Here is a 23,918-nt window from a genome sequence, read left to right as displayed (position 1 = left end):
TAGAGGAATTTTCTGTTGTGACCAAATATCAAAAGGAGCAGCTCAGTAGAGAACCATGAGGGGGCTGTTGGCACTTTATTTATCTTAGTGGTAAAAGTAATTGATAATCTGATCACCTGGCTAGTGACTCGCAGAAAACTTGAACCATTGTCTAAGTATGGGGTTTCCTTTCATTGCAAGTTTATTGCTCTGGTTGCCTGATTCTGGGGAGTATTTTGAAGCCTTTATCAACACTGTTCAAAGATTTTGGATTCCTCACTTTTCAAACAGTTTAAATATTTTGCTCACTTCTTTGACCAATCCTTGGTTCATCTATCCTAATATTTCTCAGTGCGAAACATGATTTAATCACATACCTGTGAAGTGTGTCAGGAGGTTTTAAAACATTAAAGATTCTAAATTCAATCCCAAGTTATTGGAGTGCAAGTCAAATGCAATGTTAGTTCATTGCTGAGTTTTTATAATCATCTCCCATGTAAATAAATTAGGTTGATTTGGCTTTGCAACATTGTGTGCTGAATTCTAAAACAGAACAACAGCACGTGGTCTGATACAGAAAATCAAAAAAGGCTCGACTGTTACTCCTGAGGCACACTATCCTAATTACGTCATATGTAGAGTTGCAAGCTTTAATTTATAGGAGACTTATGAATATTGACTTTTTGTTCATGTTAATTGATGGTGTTGAGAACAGGGCTGAATTGTACAAGGTTATTTATGGGCAATTGGAGATGGCTTCGGTATAAGCAATCGTAAAAGCTGCACGATCGCAAACAAAACTGAATTTTTCTCCTGCTGACCAACTGAAATTTGGCAAAGTGGATGGTCTGTCAACAAAAGAATGATCAATTATTCCACACAAACGTGACTGAGATTTTGTATTTTGCTGCCATTATGGAAGATCACACTGTTTTGTAAATAATTTAAAGTGTGTACTAAAAACACAAGTTAGTAATCTTTTATTTTATATAATCTTATTGGCTACAGATAAAAGCAGGATGAAAATTTAGAGCTTGAACAAGAATTGCAAATTATACTCACCAGAAGCTCTTTATACTTTGGCCTTTTGGACTCGTCCTTTGTAAGGCTAAAAAGAGATGCAAACTGTTAGGTACACAGAGGTAGGCAGCACAGTATATCCAGTGTAATTAAACAATGCTTCAAATGGAAGCTTGATTACACAGAAGACGTTATTGACAGTTAACGTAGTTCACTTCTCTCCTCCTCTTTTATCACCAACATTTCCGCTTCCCTAGTGAAGGCGTCAATGTTAAATCTGAAGTATGCTTTCATAAATGCCAACTGGCCTGCAGTAGCTTGCCAGATGATCCTTCTTCAAGATTTATCTTGGACATTTGTTGACAGATTTATTAAGGATAGTTTCTTTGGCAGCATCTCCAAAACACATGGAGCATGGCCACCCAGAAGAGCAAAATCTACAGGAACACCAAAACTAGACATTACCAGCCATTTGATTTTGTCACGTTTCTATCAGAATCTTGGCACTTCCTTCCTAACAGAATTCTGGGAACTCCATCACATGAATAGAGTTCAAGAAGCAGCTCCACCAACAACTTTTCAAGGGCAACTGGGATGGACACCAAAAGTTGCCAGCCCTACCAACAGGGTTGGATGATTTGCCCCCTCCTGGAGAGATAACCTCAAATATAACAATCAACTACTGCCCCAGCTTCGACAAACCAACTCAGTACAGGTCAGGGATCAAGAACCTGGGATTCCTGCACCAAGTGATGTGCCTGCTCAGGGCAGCTGAACACAGCATTCCTCCCTTGAGCTCTTCACCAGATTATATATCTTCCTTCACCAAGGATGCTGGATGTGCCCCAAACCCAAATTGGACACAGCTCCTCAGTCAGTCAGGGAAACAAGACAGCAGACTAAACTGACCGCTTTTCAGGGGATCTTTCACCTTTGTTGGTTGTAAGTTGGCTTCTTCCTACAAATCTGTGTCTGATTTAAGCCCCTAGTTATGTAACAACCGCATAAATATAATTAAGGGTATAGAAACAAAAAGCATTCCAAATGGATGCATTCTACTTTGAGTACTGTTAATCAGTGGTGGTTTGAAGCATGAATAATCTACCAGACAGTGAATCATCTGTAGGTTTAGAAAAACAACGTTCAACGCTAGATATATTGCCAATTCTCTTCTCAAATCTTACAGATGTAATTTCACTAGGTCAAAGCAGAGGTTATAGCAATTGTAACAGATACATCTTATACAATGACTGGAAAGTTAGCAAATCAGTTCTTGAAGCATTTTCATTAACAATCTGTACTCGGAGTCGTTGCATGAAGTCAATCAATTAATTGGCCGTTTTGAATGTTACTCGCAAATAACTTGCTCACGGTGGCACAGTGGTTAGGACAGCTGCCTCACAGCACCAGGGACCCGGGTTGGGTGACTGTGTGGAATTTGCACATTCTCCCCATGTCTGTGTGGGTTTCCTTCAGGTGCTCTAGTTTACTCCACAGTCCAAAGACCTACGACTTAGGTACATTGGCCATGCTAAATGGCCCGAGTGTCAGGGGTACTAGGGTAAATGCACATGGTTCTGGGAATAGGGTCAAAGGGGGAGGGGGAGAGGGGAATTGTGATCAACAGGCCAAATGGCCTCTTTTTGACCTGTAGGATTCTATGATTCTAATGCAGGAACATAATATCTTATGGGCAGTTTGAAACATGCATGTACACATTTTCATTACTGTTAAATGAATCCCAGGCCTCGACTTAAATTTTACATGACCACCAGGTGGCAGAAACATGTTGATTCTTCTGAGCTTATTCAGCAGCAAAGCTGGATTATGTGCAGCAAATACTGAAACTGGAACAGAAAAATCAAGGCAGCCCTTAACTCAAAATTGCCTGCAATGAGAAAGGCGCTCAGATCTTCATTTAAAAAGATTTGATGCATTTTAATGGCAAAATTAACAGTTAGGTTGTAACCCAACTCGACTGCCCAGATCAGAAATCCTCCACGATAGAAGCTCTTCTGATCTAAACAATTTCACTTTGAGAACACAAAATGTGTTTCAGTTTAGTTTTGGGGGTCATAAGTAGGCTAACATTAACACTGCAATGAAGTTACTGTGAAAAGCCCCTAATCGCCACATGCCAGCATATGTTCTGGTACACTGGGGGAGAATTTAGCAAGGCCAATGCACCTAACCAGTACATCTTTTGGACTGTTGGAGGAAGCCAGAGCATCTGGAGGAAACCCACGTAGATATTAAAAAAAAAAGTGCAGACTCCAAAACAGACAATGACCCAAGCTGGGAATTGAACCTGGATCCCTGGTGCTGTGAGGCAGTAGTGCTAACCACTGCCACCGTTAGTCAACCTATTGGTCTTGAGCAAGTTAGCCATTCAATAAGATCATAGATGATCCAATTGTGGCCTTATTTACATCCCGTCCCTCACAGCCACAATGCGCGACTGTCTTCAAGATCAAAAATCTGTTGAACTCCACGTTCTGCCTTGGGATTTATGTAGTAATCTAGTAGATTTTATTAGCCTGAAGGTTCATCAAAATTTAAAATACTGCAATATCCAGAGGTTAGTACAAATGGAAGATTTAATTCAGAGCATCACTGTGAGCTCTCATTCACATACAATCAAGACTACCAGTGCTGTAGGCTTCAATTCCAGTAACATAATTGTGTTACATTCAATACAAAATCATGTCAGATGCTAACAGGGCAATCTTCTTGCTTCTCATTATGTAGAAATAAAACAGCAAACTTTTTCTATGTACAGTGAAACAGCAGTTCTCTTTAAAAGAACTGCTCAGAGTTGGAATACAGTATACTGGATAATGTGAAAATAAGAACAGAAGAACCGTGGCTCCAGCAAACAACAGGGACTTGGAAGGTAAAAGGAGGGCAGCTTTTAATTTTTACTTGCGCAGGGCTGTGATAGTTCTGACATCTGAGAAACTTCACGTTATTAGACTATTTATTATGTCAGTGCAAGCAGGAGGTTTAACAATGGCCAGTACAGGTTGAAGGAAATATACTTGAAATACACTGATAACACTGGGAAAACTCAAAACATTCCATGTCCTCACAACCAAGTCCTCTGGAATGGAAAAGTTGCTTTCTTAGTTTCAAAGTTAACAATTTTTGATACTTTCGGAATCTCAACGACAAGATGTGAACATTATAGCAGAAATATGGGTGGGGAAACCTGGTGACAGCACTGCATCAGCATTGGTGGCCAGAATTCTGGAGCTCTTGGGTGGGTGACACTTGAAGATACAACTACACAATATCATGAGCCATCAACTTTGGAGTACAACATTAGAGGCAATTCAGTAGATATTTAAGAGTAACTGCGACAAAAATAGGTGTGACAGCAAAACCCAACAGGAAGGAAAATGCTTCTCGAAGTGAAAGGGCACAAACCGTTTTTTCTCTTAATATATTCATGGAGACATGGGTGTCTCTGGCTGGCCTGCATTTATTGCCCATCCCTAGTTGCCTGAGGGCAGTTGAGAATTAACCACATTGCTGTGACTCTGGAGTCACGTGTAGGTCAGGCCAGGTAAGGACAGCAGATTTCCTTCCCTAAAGGGCATGAGCGAACCAGATGGGTTTTCCCGACAATCAGTAATGGTTTCATGATCAGTAGATTCTCAATTCCAGATATTTTTTGAATTCAAATTCCAACACCTGCCCAGATTTGAACCCAGATCCCCAGAACATTAGCTGAGTTTCTGGATGAATAGTCTAGCGATAATACCACTAGGCCATCACCTACTCTAGAATGAAGCTTTGTTTTATACACAATTACTTCGTATCATTCTTACCACAAGTTAACAAAGTTAATGAAGCTGGGAGAAAATGCTCTCTCTTCAGAGTTGCAAAGCTGTGGGGGATCGCCTTTTACCACCTGGGTTAGTTGATCGAATACACTGTTCCATTTTGGATATGGGAATCGTCCAGTGGCTAGTTCATACTAGGAAACAATAGAAAAATGGAAATGCAGGTTATTAAATACAAGCTTTTAAAAATCATTAATGCCAATATTCTCAATATACCACTATTCCATCATATTCAAAGATGTATATTAATATAACACCTTTAAACATAATGAAGCCTTTCAAGGCAGTTACCTTTTCAAGGTGAAAATTTAGATTCTCTATATTACATTCATTTTTCTTCGCAGAAGTGCATTTGTTCAATTTAAAGTTGTTTAAACATTGAGTAGACACTTCACTTACTAGTGTGATTCCCAAACTCCAAACATCTGATCGCACATCATAGCCTTGTCTTGAAGCACTTGGATCTATTCTTTCAGGCTTTTTTGTTGGGAGAAGGAACAGAAAAGGAGAAAAATGCAGAAGGGAAAACATACTTCATTAATGAAGCTAACTGTTGCTTACCGATGTAATTAATTTAAACAATAAATCACTTTTACACCAGACAGAAATTATGTCTAGAACAAAATTAGCAGACTTTTCTATGAGCAGCTTGGGTGGTAGAGTGTTTGGCACTACTGCCTCACCGCCCAGGTGATTGTTCCAATCAGCCATTCCCCCAATGGCCTGACCAAGATCAGGAATTCTGCTGACAAACTGGGACACAACTCTTGTTAGCATAGTAAACGAAATGGACTATACTGAAATGTTACCATACAATAACCAGTTTAGGTAAATATTTATGCTCAGATCGTAGCTCGGAGATGTTTGCATGTAGGGTTCATTGAAGATCCAACATTACTGAATTGCAGGTGTTGCCTAAACTATTTTAAATACTAGAATTGTGAAGCCTACTACAATTCTATAACATCAAAACCTCAGACCAATACAGTATAGTAAAAGTAAGAAGGAACTTAAACATGGAATTAGGATGGCCAAAAGGGGCCATAAAATGCCTTCAGCAAACAGGGTCAAGGAGAATCCCAAGGCTTTTTGTGCATATACTAGGAGCAAGAGGGTTGCAAGAGAAAGAGCAGTGGAGGGAATGGAACCATAGGAAGTGGATGAGATCCTTAACGAATACTATCAGTATCAGTATTCACCAGGAGGAGGAGACGACAGATGTTGAGATCAGGGACAGGTGTGTGGATGCTCTAGAGAATGTCAATATATCACAAGAGGAAGTGTTGAGTGTCCTAAATTGCAATAAGATAGACAGGTCCCTGGGCTGGATAAGATCCATCCCATGTTTGAGGCAAGGAGGTTCCAGGGGACTGGAGAATAGCCCATGTTGATCCCTTGTTTAAGAAAGGCAGCAGGGATAATCCAGGAAATTACAGGCCAGTAAGCCTGATATCAGTGGTGGGGAAAGCTTTCGGAAAAGATACTGGGGAACAGGATACATGCGCTTTTGGAAGAAAAAGGACCAGTTAGTGACAGGCAGCATGATTTTGTATGGGGAAGGTCACGTTTCACCAACTTGAGTTTTTTGAAGGGCTGATAAAAGATAATTGATGAGGGAAGGGCTGTGGATGTAGTTTATATGGACTTTATTAAGGTGTTTGACAAGGTCCCACATGCCAGACTGGTACAAAGACTAAATTGGGGCGGGGGCGCAGAACAGGCTCAAGGGGCTCAATGGTCTACTCCTATTTCTTATAATTGGAACATGTCCCATATTTGACATGAGACGAATCAGTCACAGGGAACCTCAGCTACATAATAAAAAAATCCCTATTCCAACCTCAAATCAGTGAAGCACACCCTACAGCCTAAGATTTAATTATTGCAATCCTCACACAAGTCATCCTTGTGACATCTATAAATGCTTCCAAATGGTATCTATTTTTGTGTACTCTGTACCGGTGCCAACTCATTTCTTGTGCGATTCTTTCAGGCAGCAGATGTGGCTTGCCATTAGTCTGAGGCACATTTATACCTAGGATCTGGAAGTGGCAGTCCAGTAAGCTAACCCACGGTAACTCTGGAATAGAATTAATCAGATCCACACCTTCAAAACCGTACCCCAAATTTTAGGGTGTTTAATTTAAGTTGTCCTATTATGCTATTTGAAACACACTGCAGCATAATGCTAACTAAAATAAGTACATAATCTACAACAGAGATATTAATCTTGTTTCTCAGATTTTCAGCATATTTCTAGCAATTGCTTAAAAACGATTTTGTCAATTTAGTTTGTAATATTCAGTATTTCCAAAGATTGCATTAATATTGTACTAAAAAGCTAATGATGCCTTCATCTTCAAGGGAAGATTTCAATAAATATCAAATACTGAATTGCTGCAGCAGTCACAAGCTCTGAGCCATGACCACTTGCTCATCTTCCACTCTGAAGAACAATTGACAATCTAAATATGCCATTTCATATGCTCATGAATGGAAATAATGCTTGGTAAGCCAACATTCAAAAATATTTTTACCTATTGTGTTCATTTTGTAATAGTGGATTTATAGGAAGAGTGTTCAATACTGATATTTTTGGACATTTCCTGCCCTCCAGTTCAACAAACGTACTTGGATTTATTTCATCCATTTCACACAAAGGTGTGTCTGTCAACATTCAGGTTATGTTCTACAAAGCTTCCCAAACTGGGAGAATTCCTAATTCTTGTGGAATTACATAACATAAAGATCAATAATAAATGGAAAATTTACTCAAATTACTGTGAAATAATATTTACAAAGACCACCCACTATTTTAAAGTGGACGTAGAAAACTTCACAGCAATCCAGGTTAGCGACAATTTGCAAACTTGTGTTTTACTGGTTGAATGCTGGTTTTAAAAATCTGCTTCGCGTTTTGGGGAAGTGTGGAAATATAAGAAGTTTTTAGTAGAGTGCTTTCAACACATTTAACATGACCGGTTAAATAATGCCGTCTGAGCCAATTACAACCGCATTTACAGTACTCCAAAGCACTGTAATGACAGGTGGAATCTGGTGCCCTCCCCGTGGTGAATTTGATGGCAGGAGACAATCAATATCCACTTAAGGGCTTCATCTTGCTGCAGCTGCTAACAGCCAGGCAGGGTTGATGCTCACCATGCAGAGCACAAGACAAGCAGGCCATTGCATGGTTGCTTAAACTCCTGGGGAGGGTCTTTGTCTCAAAGTCCCTCAGTGCGTGACTTGAGGGGCCTGGCATCAGAACAGCAGATCCACTGATAGTCATGCAACCCAGTGGCACTGCTGCTTCACCGAGCTATCAGCCTCCAATTGGCTGGCAGCTCTCAACTGGCAGAGCTTCTGCCATGGGATCCTTGATTCCAGGGGAGTATAAAGTACGAATTGAACAAGTTACAGCAGACCTTCCTGAAAAGGGGCAATGAGGGGTAGGCCCAGCTGGCAGACAAAACACCCACTGCCTCAAGATTCCATCCTGAAGTGATGTTGAGGGATAAACCAGTCACCGTGGGTGAGATGCATCCTACTGTGCTCCTTGTAAACCAATATTCAAACTGGATAAGAAATGGGAATCTTAAGATTTGGAAATCTTATGTTTGGTTTGTATCAGTAGTGTGGTTTTAGTTTGTTAAGCTTCAGCAAACATTCCTCCAGCACTACTGGAAGCTGCATTGGTTTCAATTTTCCAAAATTCCCATCAGATTGGAAACTAGCAAATGTAACTCCTCTACTGCTGAAGTAAGGAGAGAGCCAGAAAGCAGGAAACAATGGGCCAGTCAGCCTAATAGCTACCACAGGGAAATCTCGGAATCTATTATCAAGGAGGTTGTAACAGAGCACTTAGAAACTATGAATGCAATCAAGAAGAGTTGATGTGGCTTTGTGAAGGCGAATCTCGTACGAATAATTACTGAGAGCTCTTTAAGGAAGTAACAAGTAACTTGGATAACAGGAAACTTGTAGGTGTGGTGTACTTAGATTTCCAGAAAGATTCTGACAAGGCACCATGTCAAAGGTTACTACAAACTAAGAGTTCATGAAATATAGAGGTAAATATTATAACAGACAATTAGTTGGCTTACAGGAAATAGTAGGGATAAACAGATGATTCTTGGGTTCACAAGCATTAACTAGCAGAATGCCACAGGGATCATTGCTGGGGTCTCAACTATTTACAATCTGTAAAAATGACTTGAATAAATGCATGATTGCTCAATTTTCTGATAACACAAAGATAGGTAGGAGACTAAGTTGTGAAGAGGGGAAGGGGTTTGCAAAGTGATAGGGAAGGTTAACCGAGTTGGCAAACATTTGACAGATGAAGTATTATATGGAAAAATGCTTACTTGTCCATGTTGGCAGGAAGAACAGAAAAGCAACATATTACTTAACTGGAAAGAAGTTGCTGAACTCTGCAGTAGAGAAGGATCTGAGTGCCCTGGTAAACAAACGAAGTTAGCATAAAGGTACATAAAAGGATTAGGATGGCAAATAGAATGTGCCATCTATCACAAATGGAACAGAAAAGTTGGGAAGTTTTGCTACAGTTGTACGTTGCATTGGTGAGATCACATCTGAAGCACTGGGTGTACAGTTTTTCACTCATTTGAGAAAGGATATAAACTGTTAGGAGCAGTGCAAAGAAAGTTCATTCAACTAATTACTCGGACAAAAGGACTGTCTCACAATGAAAGGTTGGGGCTGTATCTATTGGCGTTTAGAAGAATGAAGTGTGATCAGATTGCAACGAACAATCCTGAAAGAATTTGCCAGTGTAGATTCAGAAATGATGTTTCCCCTGGTGGGACAGACTTGGGGACACTGTTTAAAAATAAGGGGTCTCCCATTTTAGATGGAGATGAGGAGAAAATGTTTCCCTCATAGGGTCATTAGTCTATGGAATCTTCCCCATAAACCAATGGAGGTAGGGTAAGTGAATATTTTTAAGGTGGAGTTGGATAGATTCTTGACTGACAAGGGAGTCAAAGGGCATAGGGCTAGAGAATTGAGTTGGGATTACAATCACATCAGCCATGATCTAATCAAGTGGCCAAACAGGCTCAAGGCAATCAAATGCTCGATTCCTGCTCAATTTCCATTCCGTAGATTCGGTGGCACGTTCCATTAGATTGGAAGATAGCAAATGTAACTCGTTTATTCAAAAAAAGAGGGAGACAGAAAACAGGAAACTGCAGGCCAGTTAATTTAACATTTCACATAGACAAAATGCTAGAAGCCATTATTAAAGGAGTTGTAGGAGGGCACTGGGAAAAATTCAAGGCAATCAAACAGAGTCAACACGGTTTAGTGAAGGAGAAATAGTGTTAACCAATTTATTGGAGGGGTCCCATTTGCTGTGGATAAAGGGGAACCAGTGGATATACTGTTGACTTTTAAAAGGCATCCGATTAGGTGCCATATTAAATGTTATTGCGAAAATTTAAAGCATGGTTTTGGTTGGGAACATACTAGCATGGATTGAAGATTGGCTAGCTAAACAGGAAAGAGTTGGCATAAATGGGTCTTTTTCTGGTTTGCAGGGTGTGACAAGTGGTGCGTCAGAGGGATCAATGCTGGGCCTCATACTTTTTACAATTTACACAAATGGATGAAGGAGCTGAAACATGTTTGCTAAATTTGCTGATTTCACAAAGACAGGTAGAAAAGTAAATTCTGAAGAAGATGCAAGTAGACATAGGTTCAAAGTGTGGGCAAAAATCTGGAAAATGGAACAAATTGCAAAATTATCCATTTTGACAGAAAGAATAAAAATAAGGTTATAATAGTGTTAAGAGATGGCAAAGCTGACGAGCAGAAGGATCTGGATGTCCCTGTGCATGGATCATAAAAGACTAGTATTCAGGTATAGCAAGTAATTAGAAAAGCTAATCTCAATATATGTGGGGTATTAACAGGGTCGATGTGGAGTGGATGTTTCCTCTTGTTGGAGAATCTAGAACTATGGTCATCGTTTAAAAATAAGGATCATTTAAGATGGAGATGAGAACAAATTCTCTTTCTGATGGCCATGAATCTCTGGACTGCTCTTCCTGAAAAAGTAGTAGAAGCAGAATCAGAAGAGGATGAAAAGGTTATCGGGGGTAGGCAGGAATGTGGGTTTGAGGTTATTTATTTTATTGTTGTCACAAATAGGCTTACATTAACACCACAATAAAGTTACTGCGAAATCTCCTAGTTGTCACACTCTGACGACGGTTCAGCTGGAGGGAGAATTTAGCACCTATCCAGCATAGCTTTCAGACTGTGAGGGGAAACCAGAGCACCCAGAGGAAACAACGCAGACACTGGGAGAATATGCAGACTCTGCACAAACAATGGCCCAAGCCAGGAATTGAACCCGGGTCCCTGGCACTGTGAGACAGCAGTAGTAACCACTGTCCCACCTTGCCACCCTACAATCTGATCAGCCATGGTCTTATTGAATGGCAGAGCAGGCTCAAGCGGCCGACTAGTTTTTTTTTAAGATTCTCACAATGTACGTGGTGCTGATTGGACTATAATTACCACCTATCTTTTGTTGATCTCAGATGGTGTAATGTTGGATCAACTGCTGCACTCCTTGTAGTGTTGAAAGTGATGGTGAAATAAGAAATTCTATGACATGTCAACAATGAAACAAGAGAACATGCCCAAGTCAGGATCATATGCAACTGGCAAGGAACCAGGAGGTGATAAATATTTTCTTGACATTGCTACTCATCATTCTCCATGATGGACGGTATGAGACTAAAAATTATGAAGACAGCCATTTGGTGGGTTGCTGCAGTACATCCAGTAAAGTAGTAGATAAAGCAGACACTGCACTTGAGTGTGGATCCTGAGTTCAGTGGCAGACTGCTGTGCCCAGAACGGCACTGAACTTTTTAATGCTGTTGCGACTGCGCCCATTCAGGCAAGCATTCCATCAAATTTCTAACCTACAATTCTCATCCGCTTGCTCTGAAAACTCTATATATGCTAATTGCTGTTCACGTCATTCACCAGCTGAACAAAGAGGCTCATTTTTATTTAAAGACAATTGAACTACGCGTGTTCAAATTTAAAAGGGCTTCAAGTTACTATATTCCAATAGCTACAGAGCAGTAGAAGCTAGATGCATATACTTGTCTCTATCAAGCCAAGACGTAACAACAATTTACATCTATAATCATGAAATGCCCCAAGACTTTTCACAGCAGCAATGATCTGACAAATATTGATAAGGGAAGAGTGATAATGGTGAATTTGAAAGAGGGAGTGAGACATAGCTGCAGTATCAGGCTACATGGGGCCAGAAAGAAAAGCTAGTTGAGTCAGCAGTTTGGTGGGAATAGTGTTGAGAGAACGGGTGGCGAGTCCCACGGGTGATAATTTAAATCATGGTCACAGACGGTTATTCAATCAAGCTCAAGCAAAAAAAAATTGCAGGATGAGGAGAAAGTTCCTAGAATTTCAATATTCACAGATCAAAGCCATGAGTCATCCAACAGGTACACTGATGGAAAGCAATATATGTGTTTCGACCAAGATTACATCAGCTAGGAACAGCTTATTTAAAAAGCTGATCCAAGCTGATGTAATCTTGATAGAATAGCGTTTGTGATGCAAGCGCACAATGGTTAGAAGTATTTCATTTTTGGGTGACCTTCAAATATAAATGATGGCTGTGATTGTACTCTTCTGCTGCCCACTATCCGTCATCCACCTCCCCCGCGTGCCCATAGTAATTTTGTTCTGTCCACTTTAGAAAGCACTACTAAAAGATAGAAACAGCAAGTCTCAGAGGTTTATAATTATACCACTTCTCAATAGATACTTCTAATTTAACTGAATTGTACAAAACTGGAATTACTAAAATAATATACTAAACAACGTTCATTGTTTACGGAGAGTCAGATGCTTCACAATGAAAGGGCTGTTAGATCAAAATGTGTTAGCTGGGGTATTGATTTATTAGGGTTGGAATTAGCCCTGGGATCAGTTAGCACCAACTTACGCCAGGAGCGTTTCAGAGACCAGCGTTTCCGGGTGAGGCTCCAGGCACCAGGAGCCCCAATGTATTAAAGCACCACAGAAATGGTTCTGGCAAGAGGGGAGATTATGGAGCACAGCAGAAAAGGGGTAGGGTAAGCTGAGGAATGAGAACAGCAGCAGCAGGATGTCAGTTCTGGCAGGGTGACGTCTAAGGTAGCCTTAGAGAGGCTAACATAACAGGAGGAAAGTGCCTAAACAACCAATGGTTGTTCAGTATATTATTTTAGTAATTCCAGTTTTGTACAATTTAGTTAAATTAGAAGTATCTATTGAGAAGTGGTATAATTATAAACCTCTGAGACTGGCTGTTTCTCTCTTTTAGTAATGCTTTCTACCTTTGGATTAAACCGTCCCCAACAAATTTTTGGCCATTAAGTCTCCTTGCTAACTCAACTTCAGCCTTTTTGGGTCTCCAGCTGCCCCTCAGCACTTTCCCCAGTCAGCCTGGATTTCCGAGTATATTTGGTGGCTTTGCTGATTTTTGTCTGAACCCAATTAGGTTCTTTTTTAAAGAAAACAATCTCAAAACACATTTGCACAATATACAGGTTTTTAGATCACAAAATATATTTAAATCCATATTGTTCATTGGTTCAAAATTCTTTTCTCTTGAGCAAGTCAAACTGCAAAGGTCAGGCTGACTGTTATGGACAGGGACAACCATCAGAAAGAACCAAATATTGTCAAATCATCTTCCAAATAACTTGGAAAAACAAGTCAAAATCCTCTTCGATCTCACACTGTGATAGAAAATACTCAATGAACAATATCTGCCTTGCATTCAATGGCTCCGAATGAAGCAAAAATTGAACGGTTAAAAACAGAAAAGCAATCGTTCATACTTTCCAAGTGAACACTTGACGATACCCAGCTCGACCTAGTCACTTTATCTCAATATCTCCAACATCTTTGTTCGGTCAGAACTCTTGGCTTACCTCTAATCTCGAGGGTGGTCTGCTGATTCTTCCAGCTAAGCTTTGGAAATAACAGAACTATTAACTTCAGTGACCACCACCAGCTCCACATTCTCATCAGCAACTCTGGCATCTACCCAAATCCATTGTCTCAGGTTGAAAAAGACTGTTTGCAAACTTGATAACCTATTCAAATCTAAATTGCATTTTTGAGCTTCTCTAATCTCTATTATAAGGAATGCAGATTTCGATCTCAGCATCACCATCTCTGAGACCAGAGGTCAGAAGCTCCCATCCATGCCTTTGTCACCTCCAGTCCTGATGATTCCATGGCTCTCCCATCAGCTTTTCATTTCCAGTTTGTGCAAACTTCAGATCACCCAGAACTCTGCAGTCTGGATTTGATCCTGCTTCCCCATCAGTACAGCATTCCATGACATACAATGGCACCCAATCTTTCAACATATCATATTTAAAATTCTCTGCATGGCATCACCAATCTCTAAGGCCTGAAATTTTCTCAGTTCTTGACAGGATTTGCCATTACCACCCTGTGAATCCAAACACAACCTCAGGATTTAGCACAAGTGCTAGATTAACACAAATTCTGAAGGTGCAGTCTGTCAGTTACTGCGTCAGGACAAGTTGCACTGTTGACTGCACCCAGAGATGCAATTAGTAACATCAATTGGTCTGGCAAAAATATTTCCTCCCTTCCATATCGTTATGAGCAATCTCAGAATGTGAAGCCTTACCGGGCAGCACTGTAGCACAGTCGTTAGCGCTGCTGCTTCACAGCTCCAGGGACCTAGCTTTGATTTCCGGCTTGGGTCACTGTGTGTGGAGTTTGCACATTCTCCTCGTGTCTGCGTGGGTTTCCTCCGGGTGCTCCAGTTTCCTCCCACAGTCCAAAGATGTGCAGGTTAGGTTGATTGGCCATGCTTAAATTGACACTTAATGTCCTGAGATGTGTAGGTTAGAGGGATTAGTGGGTAAAATGTGTAGAGATATGGGAGTTGGGCCTGGGTGGGATTGTGGTCAGTACAAACTTGATGCACCGAATGGCCTATGTACTGTAAGGTTTCAATGATTTCTATGATTCTGTGATTATTCAAATGAGATTTGATTGGGTTTTTGACAGCAATCTGGGTAATAACTACTTCTGAACAATTGACTTGGCCCAGAAAATGTGGATTGTTGTTAGATATCTCCTTAAAATTACTCTCCTCCTTCAGATGTCATAGCCTAAGACGGCATTTGTGACCACTGACTTCCATTGGATTGGTCCATGAATATGCTTGACAAAATGCTGTGGTGATTCGCCATTGCCTTTTGACCAGGAAACTCTCCTGCTCTTACCACCTGCCATCAAGTGCACTGGAAAGATTTAAGAACATAAGAACATAAGAAATAGGAGCAGGAGTAGGCCATCTGGCCCTTCGAGCCTGCCCCGCCATTCAATAAGATCATGGCTGATCTGTCGTGGCTCAGTTCCACATTCCCGCCCTCTCCCCATAACCCTTAATCCCCTTGCCTATCAAAAACCCATCAACCCGCGTCTTAAAAATATTTAGCGAGGTAGCCTCCACCACTTCAACGGGCAGAGAATTCCAGAGATTCACCACCCTTTGAGTGAAGAAGTTCTTCCTCAATTCCGTTCTAAACCGCCCCCCCTTTATCTTGAGGCTGTGCCCCCTAGTCCTACTGTCCTTTCTGAGCGGGAAGAGTCTCTCCACCTCTATCCTATCCATCCCATTCATCATCTTATACGTCTCAGTGAGATCTCCCCTCATTCTTCTAAACTCTAACGAGTACAAGCCTAGTTTATTCAGCCTCTCCTCATAGCTCAACCCCCTCAACTCCGGTATGAGCCTAGTAAACCTCCTCTGCACTCCCTCCAAGGCCAAAATATCCTTGCGTAAGTACGGCGCCCAAAACTGCACACAGTACTCCAGCTGCGGTCTCACCAATGCCCTATACAGCCGCAGCAAGACCTCCCTACTTTTATATTTACACGCTGATAAGCAAGAACTTCAAGTTTCTAGGTATCTACATCACCAACAACCTGTCCAGATTCCTCCATGCTAAAGCCATACTTAAGAAAACCCACAAATGCTTTTATTTTTAAGGAGGCTAAGGAAATTTGGCACGTCCACGAAGACACACACCAGCTTTTACAGATGCACCAGCACAGCTTGATACGGTCCATGCTCTGTCCGAGACCACAATAAACTATAAAAGATGATGAACAAAGCCCAGTCCATCATGCAAACCAGCCTCGCATTCACTGGCCCCATCTATACTTCCTGCTGCGGAAAAGCAGTCAGCATTATCAAGGACCCCACGCACCTCTGACATACTGTCTTCCACCTTCTTGCATTGTGATAAAGATATAAAAGTCTGAGGTCATGTACCAACTGACTCAAGAACAACTTCTTCCCAGATGTCAGACTTTTGAATGGACCTACTTTATATTAGGTTGACCTTTCTCTACACGCTAGCTGTGGCTGTAACATGACATTCTGCCCTCTCTCCTTCTCTATGAATGAGATGTTTCGTCTTGTAGCATGCAAAAAACAATACTTTTTCACTATATTCTAATACATGTGATAATAATAAATCAAAGCAACTCATTTGGCCTCATTATGAATACACCCTCCACACGGCCATCAAACCCTGAAGTGAGCTTTGAATCCAGAGCTCAGAGTTAGGGTCACGACCATGGCACCACAAGACCACCTTTACAATTACTAGACTGATAAAAGGTTTCTCATGATATTTTGCTCTGTGAATTTTTTTAGCAGTAGGTTATTACTGCTCTTCATTTCCTGGCTCGTTAGAGATTATTATTCAACGTACTTGGCTACTTAGCTTGACGGTATTATTGCAACTCGATGCTGGAATTCCTATAAAAGACCACAAACAGCTGCATGCCAAGGGGGACAATCGGCTCCAAACAGGAGTCATCTTGGACTTGAAATGTTAACTCGGTTTCTCTCTCCACAGATGCTGCCAGACCTATTTTCCCCCCTTACTTTTTGTTTGGAGAGAGACACTGTTTGCTCTAAAGAAACAGCTAAACCATGCAACAGTTTTCTCCAAGATCAGAGGCGAGCACTGCTGCTTCACCACTAAGCAAAAAACGATGGGCTTTTATTTTAATCTCCTGCAGTTTCGCACCCCACAAAACTTGCCTTCGAACTCTGGCCTTTTGTGTGCTCAACCCCTTCGGCTCACCTTTATCAACTGTTGACTTGAGCACTTTGATAGTGAGTATTGATTTGTCAAGGATGGGAATGCCCGATTAATCAAATTAAAATTTGATGTTACCAGCATGGTGGGCAAGGTCTATTCAGGCTGTCAATATGGATTTCAAGAAGGCATTTAGGAAGATTTGAAAGGGCACTGAAGATTAACAGAAAAAATAAAAAGACCTTGAGTTGAGAGGTAGGATACGAGAGTAAGGATAACAGGAACATTCTTGTGGGATTTGTCAAGTGCTGTTCCCCATGGATCTGTATTTAGGACTCAGCTTTTCACCATGGTTTTAGTTGCTTTTTTGGAAGAAATACAAATCCTCACAGGATGTGTAGAAATATTAACTCAAATCTATTGACGTATGTTGACAAGCTATTTAGTCACATATGTTATTTAATTTATTTTGGGGAAAATTTATTGTGTCAAAACCTTACTATTTGGGAAAAAGTATGAGTTTAATGTCTTGTATCATAGTTAATGCAAGGTTCTTATTGAGATGGAAGTAAAACCCTCCAATCCAAATTCAGGGGGTCCTACCAATTGCCTTGAAATGTGAAACATCCTGGATTAGTTCTACACTCTGGAAAAGCATTAAACTGGAAACCTAGTCAAGCATCATCTTTAATTTTAACAATCCATGATATCATTCTTTCATCTCACAAATTGCATTGAATACAGGAGTCAGAATGTCACGTTGCAGCTTTATAAAAAAAAAACTTTGGTTAGGCTGCACGAGTATTGTGTTCAATTCTGGTCGTCACATTACAGGAAGGATGTGGAGCCTTTGGAGGAGGTGCAGAAGAAGTTTATTTGGATGCTGCCTGGATTAGAGAACATGAGTTGTAAGGAGAGGCTGGATAAACTTGGGTTGTTTCCTCCGGACCAGCTGAGGCTAATAGGAGACCTAATTGAATAGACAGTGTTGACAGTCAGAATCTTTTCCCAAGACTTGAAATGTCTAATACTAGGGGGCATGCACTCAAGTTGATAGGAGGAAAGTTCAAAAGGAGATGTGAGGGGCAAGTCTTTTTTTAAAAAGGAGTGGTTGATGTCTGCCGGGGCAGTGGCACGGGCAGAAAGGTTAGTGGCATTTAAAGGGCCTTTTAGTTAAGCATATGAATATGCAAAGAGTAGAGGGACATGGTCCAAAGGCAGACAGAAGGAATTAGTTTAATTTGGCATCATGTTTGGCACAACATCATGGGCTGAAGGGCCTTTTCCTATGCTGTACTGTTCTTTGCTCTTCTTTGTCCCTTTCTCCTTTCATAGCTATGTCAAATTATTTCACAGTCCAAGATGACACCAATAACACTATTAAAATGGGCACCATAAGATGCCCAAAAGGATGCAAATTGATTGCTCTCTGTAATTTTAGACATTAATTTTTAATTCAATTGCCTTCTATCCCTTGCAACTTCTATCATATCCTGCAACACATACTACATAGAGAATTTCACGTCAACCAGTGTCTCATTGCAGTCTAACCAATCATAATGGTGTTAATTGGTGCACGAGCAGCTGGATTAAATGTCATTTTGTAAAACTATAGTATAGTGCATTTTGTTAAAGTGGAAAAAACACACATTGGTATTAGTTTCTTATAAATCCACTACTACATGTATGCCAATTTTCTTTGTATAGTTTCACAGTATAGTTTGTGCTGCATTGTTAACCAGTTACAGTTTAGCCAATATAGACAAAGATGTTTAGAAAAGCCTTTGTATAAGCATCCAAATGCATAAAGATGTGTGGAATCAATTGGAGTTAAGTGCCTTAAGTCATGTGTTCTTTGTACACATGAACAAAGAAAAAAAAAGGGTCAAACTATTGTGCTTCTGCACTCACCAATGCGCAATTTCCTACCTATTCACTCAAACAGGTACAAGAGTGCATGCTAGTTCATGCACAAGAAAATCCTGTCCAAGGTCTTAAACAGCGATGTTAACAGCATTGTTCTTGCGGCACTTGAAGTGATACTTAATGCTTTCAAATTTTCTGAACAAACCCTAATCTGAAGTTATTCCATTAAAAAGTGCTTCATGCTCAATGGCAACCACTGTCCATTTAAGCAGGGACACATGGAACATGCCCAAAGCACTTTCAAGCTGGCAACTTTCCTAGAACCTCAAGTGCATTCAAACTTGCAGAAAACAGCGCAATCAGGTTCCAACCTAGATTTTGCACAGCATGTTATTCATCGAACTGTCATGCAGCTTCACACGCTTGTGTTCATCAGATTTTTTAAAAAATAAGATGCCTTTATTCCTTTATCATTAGTCAAAAAGATGATCAGCTTTAAAGTCAGCGAAAATTATGCCCGCGAAAGTTCTCTCTGATACTGATTCCACAAATTATCCTGCAGAAATAAGCCATGAAGTAAATAAAAGTGGACTGGATCAATCGTTACTAATCATAGAATCCCTACAGTGCAGATAAGAGTTTATTAGTGTCACAAGAAGGCTTACATTAACAATACAATGAAGTGAAGGAGGCCATTCAGCCCATTAAGCTTACACCGAGAACAATCCCAACCAGGCCCTATTCCCATAACCCGACATATTTACCGTGCTAATCCCGCTAACACTAAGGGACAATTCAGCATGGCCAATCAACCTAACCTGCACATCTTTGGACTGCAGGAGGAAACTGGAGCACCTGGCTGACATGGCGACAATGTGCAAACTCCATAAAGAGAGTCACCTGAGGCCAGAATTGATTATCATCTCCAGGGAGGCTAGCAGGGTAAATATGAGGGGTTATGGGGATAGGGACTGGGTGGGATTGTGGTCAGTGCAGACTCGATGGGCCAAATGGCTTACTTCTGTACTGTAGAGATTCTATGACATTACACTGGTCCCTGGTGCTGTGAGGCAGTAGTGTTAACCACTGTGCCACCGTGTCGCCCCATGTTATTTTAAGATTCAGCATTCTGGAGCACTACAGCTTCTTCCTTACTGCAGTTCGATCGTATTGATGTGCAAAACAAAAACAAAAATCATGTCATTGTATCTGGCCCTGGTTGACTTTAAATTGGAATAGGTTGTTTTAAAATGACACTCTTTGTAAGTTATTTTCTTGTATCCGTTTTCATGAGTAACCATTACTTTGAAAAATAGAAAATACAACAGCAATTATTTCCACATTTAGACCTCTGTGCAGTTACCATTACATTTACTGTAGTTTCAGCACAAGTGTTTAGAAATGTAAAGGCTGCCAAGTTATCTAAACGTTGTGAAAACTGTTGTGAAAAACTGGTGTCCAATTTACATTTTAAAAATTAGGATCTGCTAATTTAACATTCTCCCTTATATTTCTGCCAGAAGAGAACAGCATATTTTGCAGAGATCATCGCATTATGCAGGTTTAAGTGTAATAGAAACACTTGCAAAGGAGTTATACAATCTCGTAAAGTATGGTACCCTGGATTAAAGCCGATATGCCTCAATCTATTTCTTGGAGTGAGACAGAGTACTTGCACCCTTCAAGCAAACCTAGGAATGGTTCCCACATCCAGCTAATCTTTAAAGACACTTAAATACCTTTTGAACTGAAGTACAGATCATACTTTAGATGGTTACTATTAATGGGCAGCATGGTGGCACAGTGGTTAGCACTGCTGCCTGACAGCACCAGGGACCCGGGTTCAATTCCAGCGTTGGCTGACTGTGGAGTTTGCACATTCTTCCAGTCTGTAGGTTTCCTCGGGGTGCTCCATTCCCAGGGGCACGTTTAAGAAAACAAATTGGGTACCATGACAGAATCTTGTATTGTCCTGTGTAATGTCAGGGAGATGATCATCTTAAAAATTAGTTGCTGTTCCCCCTCTCTGCTTCAATTAACTTTCTGCAATCCCTTAAAAGTTGCATCTCAACACTTCAACGAAGCTCCAAAGTCAGATGCCAGAAAATCTGTTTGCTGTGCAGTAATTTACTTTCTAACATTTAGCATCACGTGATGCTGTGAAGTCACCATTCAGCTTGCCTTTCTGAAGCCCATTATAATTAACAGTTGCAAAGGCAGCCAAATTTGAAATCTAACAAAACCAACCTCAGATGTTGCCCTCGATAAATTCACAGTAAAATAATTGATTTGACTTGTACCAATTTCAAATTACATTTTCATGGCAACTATCACAGTGCAGCTTTTCTACTTTCTTTAGCAGCTGCTTTTATATTTACAAAGCTTTGTGCCCAATCCCACGAGTCTACCTATGTCTGAATCCATTTCCTTTTGATTGTTAGAAAATATTGTGCTGGGCTGAGAAAATTCCATTCGAATTGAAAACTATTCTAAAAGTTGCTTTTTCTAGAGCATCTGGCATGATTGCAGAGGAATTATTATTGCATTATTCATTATTGCAGAGGAAAATTTAGGGGACATAAATTTGCCTTGCATCACATAATTTGAGGCTTTTCAGAATGCACAGCAGGTAACTCAAATGATAGTTCTCAACTTTTACTTCCTAGTCTACAGAAAATTTTTACTTATTTTATACCCATTAATCATCTCCCATATGCTTACTTGTCCACATGCTGTTAAACAGCAGGGGTAATTAAAGAATTGACTTATCAGCAACTCAGTTTCCTGTCTTGGACATAATTTATGCATCACAGTTTGATTTAGTCACATTCGTTATGCAGCAATGTCAATCCCGTGAATCCGCACTTTCAAGTGGGTGGACAGACAGATTTTAAAGTTAATTTTTCGACAAACTAAAAAAGTTGCAGCCACTTCCAAAACAGAAGGTATGCAGAATTATTTTCAGACTGTCACATCTATCAAGTTGTAAACTGGACTTTCTTTATTGGCAAAATCTTTCTTCCTCTCCTGAAGATGCTCCAACAGCTTACTTAAATGGCCATTGTCCACCTTGGCAGTAAATGCGAGAAGGCTAAGCAGATGCAAGGAAAGACAAAAGCCAATAGTGCTGATGTTGTCAACAGATGGCTGTTGCATGAAAACATGTTAATCCAGAGGTGCTGGGGGCTTGACGACTTCAGATTTGGTCAAACTGAAGTCCACCAAATGCCCAGAGGGGCCTACATCAAGCTCACCAGAGCTGATGGGTTTCTGTTGGAGGTGAAAGTTTGACACTTTTCAAAATGTCATGAACACTGTCGCTAAGATGAGAGTATTTCAAATAAAATGCATCTTTCCAACCAAACTTACTTTGTCCCCTCCTCATCCAACTGCATTTCAGTTGTTGACATTTGAACTTTAATTTTAAAATTTAATAAGGGAAATACTTGCTGTAACTCACATTCCTTAAAATCCATCAACAGCCTCATTCCCATCAGAAATGCATGTTTCCATGCTTGATGGATAATGCTGTAGGGCTTCCTTTCCCCTCCTCCCATTCAGAAGCTTTTGTTTTATTTGGCACTTCTGAATGTCAGAGTGGGACTATTTTAACTGATTAGTTCCTACCACACCCCTCTTTTTCCTCTTGAAATGCACCTTACAGGCACATTTCATAAGAGTACTGCTTTAGTTGCATGAGAAGTGAGCTTTTTTCACATGGGAACTGAACTCCAAAAATTAGTTTTGAATTAATTACAAAGACTTTCTACATTATGAAAGAGCTACATTCTCACACAATGGTTAAACGTCCAGTGTGGGAAAAGTTACGCCTGTGCACTGTGGCAAGTATACATTTGATGTAAAAGAATCCAGAACTACAATTTCTTATGCAAACACTAAACTGCTAACTTAGTTACTTACATGCATTGCGTAACTACGTAATTGGGATTTTGCATTTTTTTGGAAGGTCAACTTAATTCTTCAACTTGCAAGTAAAAAACCTTTACTGTCCAAGTAGCTAATCAAAGTTAACTCAAGGTACTACAAAACAACAGGATAATGAGTACACAGGAGGAGCGGGTAAGCACACATGTAGAGATACTGTATGAGGGTACAAGATAACACACACTTACACCAAGACTGTCACTCAGTCTATCAACCTCCAATGCTTTCAAACTCTGGGACTCTTTACATAAAGAAACATTCCAAAGAATAGGATCCAGTTCAGATGGACAGCTTCAGTTATTGCCATCACAGAATCCCTACAGTGCAGAAGTAGGCCCCTCGTACCCACTGAACCTGCACCGACAACAATTCCACCCAGGCCCTATGCTTGTAATCCCGCATATTTGCCCTGCTAATCCTCCTGACACCACGGGATTTAGCATGGTCAATCAAGCTAACCTGCACATCTCTGGAGTGTGGGAGGAAACTGGAGCACCCGGTGGAAACCCACACAGACACAGGAAGAACGTGCAAATTCCACACAGTGTCCTAAGGCCAGAATCAAACTTGGGTTCCTGGCACAGAGCACGTCAAGGCCATTGGGTGCCTCAACATACTCTGCCATTACATGAAACCATGTCTGATCTGTGACCAAATTTCAGGTACCCACCTATACTGCATAGCTCTTAATTCCTTTTAAACTTAAATTCTGAGCAGCTCTGCTCAGGTATTCAGCCGAAGGTGACGCTTCAGCTTAAAAGAACTTGAAAATCTACGTAAACTAAGATTGTTGGGCAGCACGGTAGCACTGTTGCTTCACAGCGACAGAGATCCGGGTTTGATTCTCGGTCTGTGTGGAGTTTGCACTTTCACCCCATGTCTGTGTGGGTATTCTCCAGATACTCCTGTTTCCTCCCACATTCTGAAAGACGTGATATTGAGGTGCATTGATCCGAACAGGCACTGGAGTTTGGCCAGTAGAAGGGTATCACAGTAAATTCATTGCAGTGTTAATGTAAGTTTGACTTGTGTGACTAACAAATAAACTTTACTTTGACACTAAGGTTTCATTCTTCAACATTATTTGAAACTCTTAAATTCT

At 40.6% G+C, this 23,918-nt stretch overlaps 1 protein-coding gene across 4 annotated transcripts in view; it reads right to left on the bottom strand.

The window, feature by feature from the left end:
• Positions 1 to 23,918, bottom strand: part of LOC145356377 (dual specificity mitogen-activated protein kinase kinase 4-like) — a 160,269-nt gene that overhangs the window by 4,564 nt on the left and 131,787 nt on the right. For all 4 annotated transcript variants that reach the window (XM_080209053.1, XM_080209054.1, XM_080209055.1 and 1 more), the window contains 3 exons: positions 5,244 to 5,321; positions 4,830 to 4,978; positions 1,042 to 1,087 (listed from right to left, as the gene is read on the bottom strand). In XM_080209053.1, the coding sequence (XP_080065179.1) occupies positions 1,042 to 1,087; positions 4,830 to 4,978; positions 5,244 to 5,321 (273 nt within the window). The remainder of the gene's footprint in view (positions 1 to 1,041; positions 1,088 to 4,829; positions 4,979 to 5,243; positions 5,322 to 23,918) is intronic.

The sequence above is a fragment of the Carcharhinus amblyrhynchos genome, chromosome 21, assembly GCF_965287045.1.
Source record: "Carcharhinus amblyrhynchos chromosome 21, sCarAmb.v2.hapA, whole genome shotgun sequence".
In the NCBI taxonomy this organism is placed as follows: Eukaryota; Metazoa; Chordata; class Chondrichthyes; order Carcharhiniformes; family Carcharhinidae; genus Carcharhinus; species Carcharhinus amblyrhynchos.
This window is presented reverse-complemented; position numbering and strand designations above follow the sequence as displayed.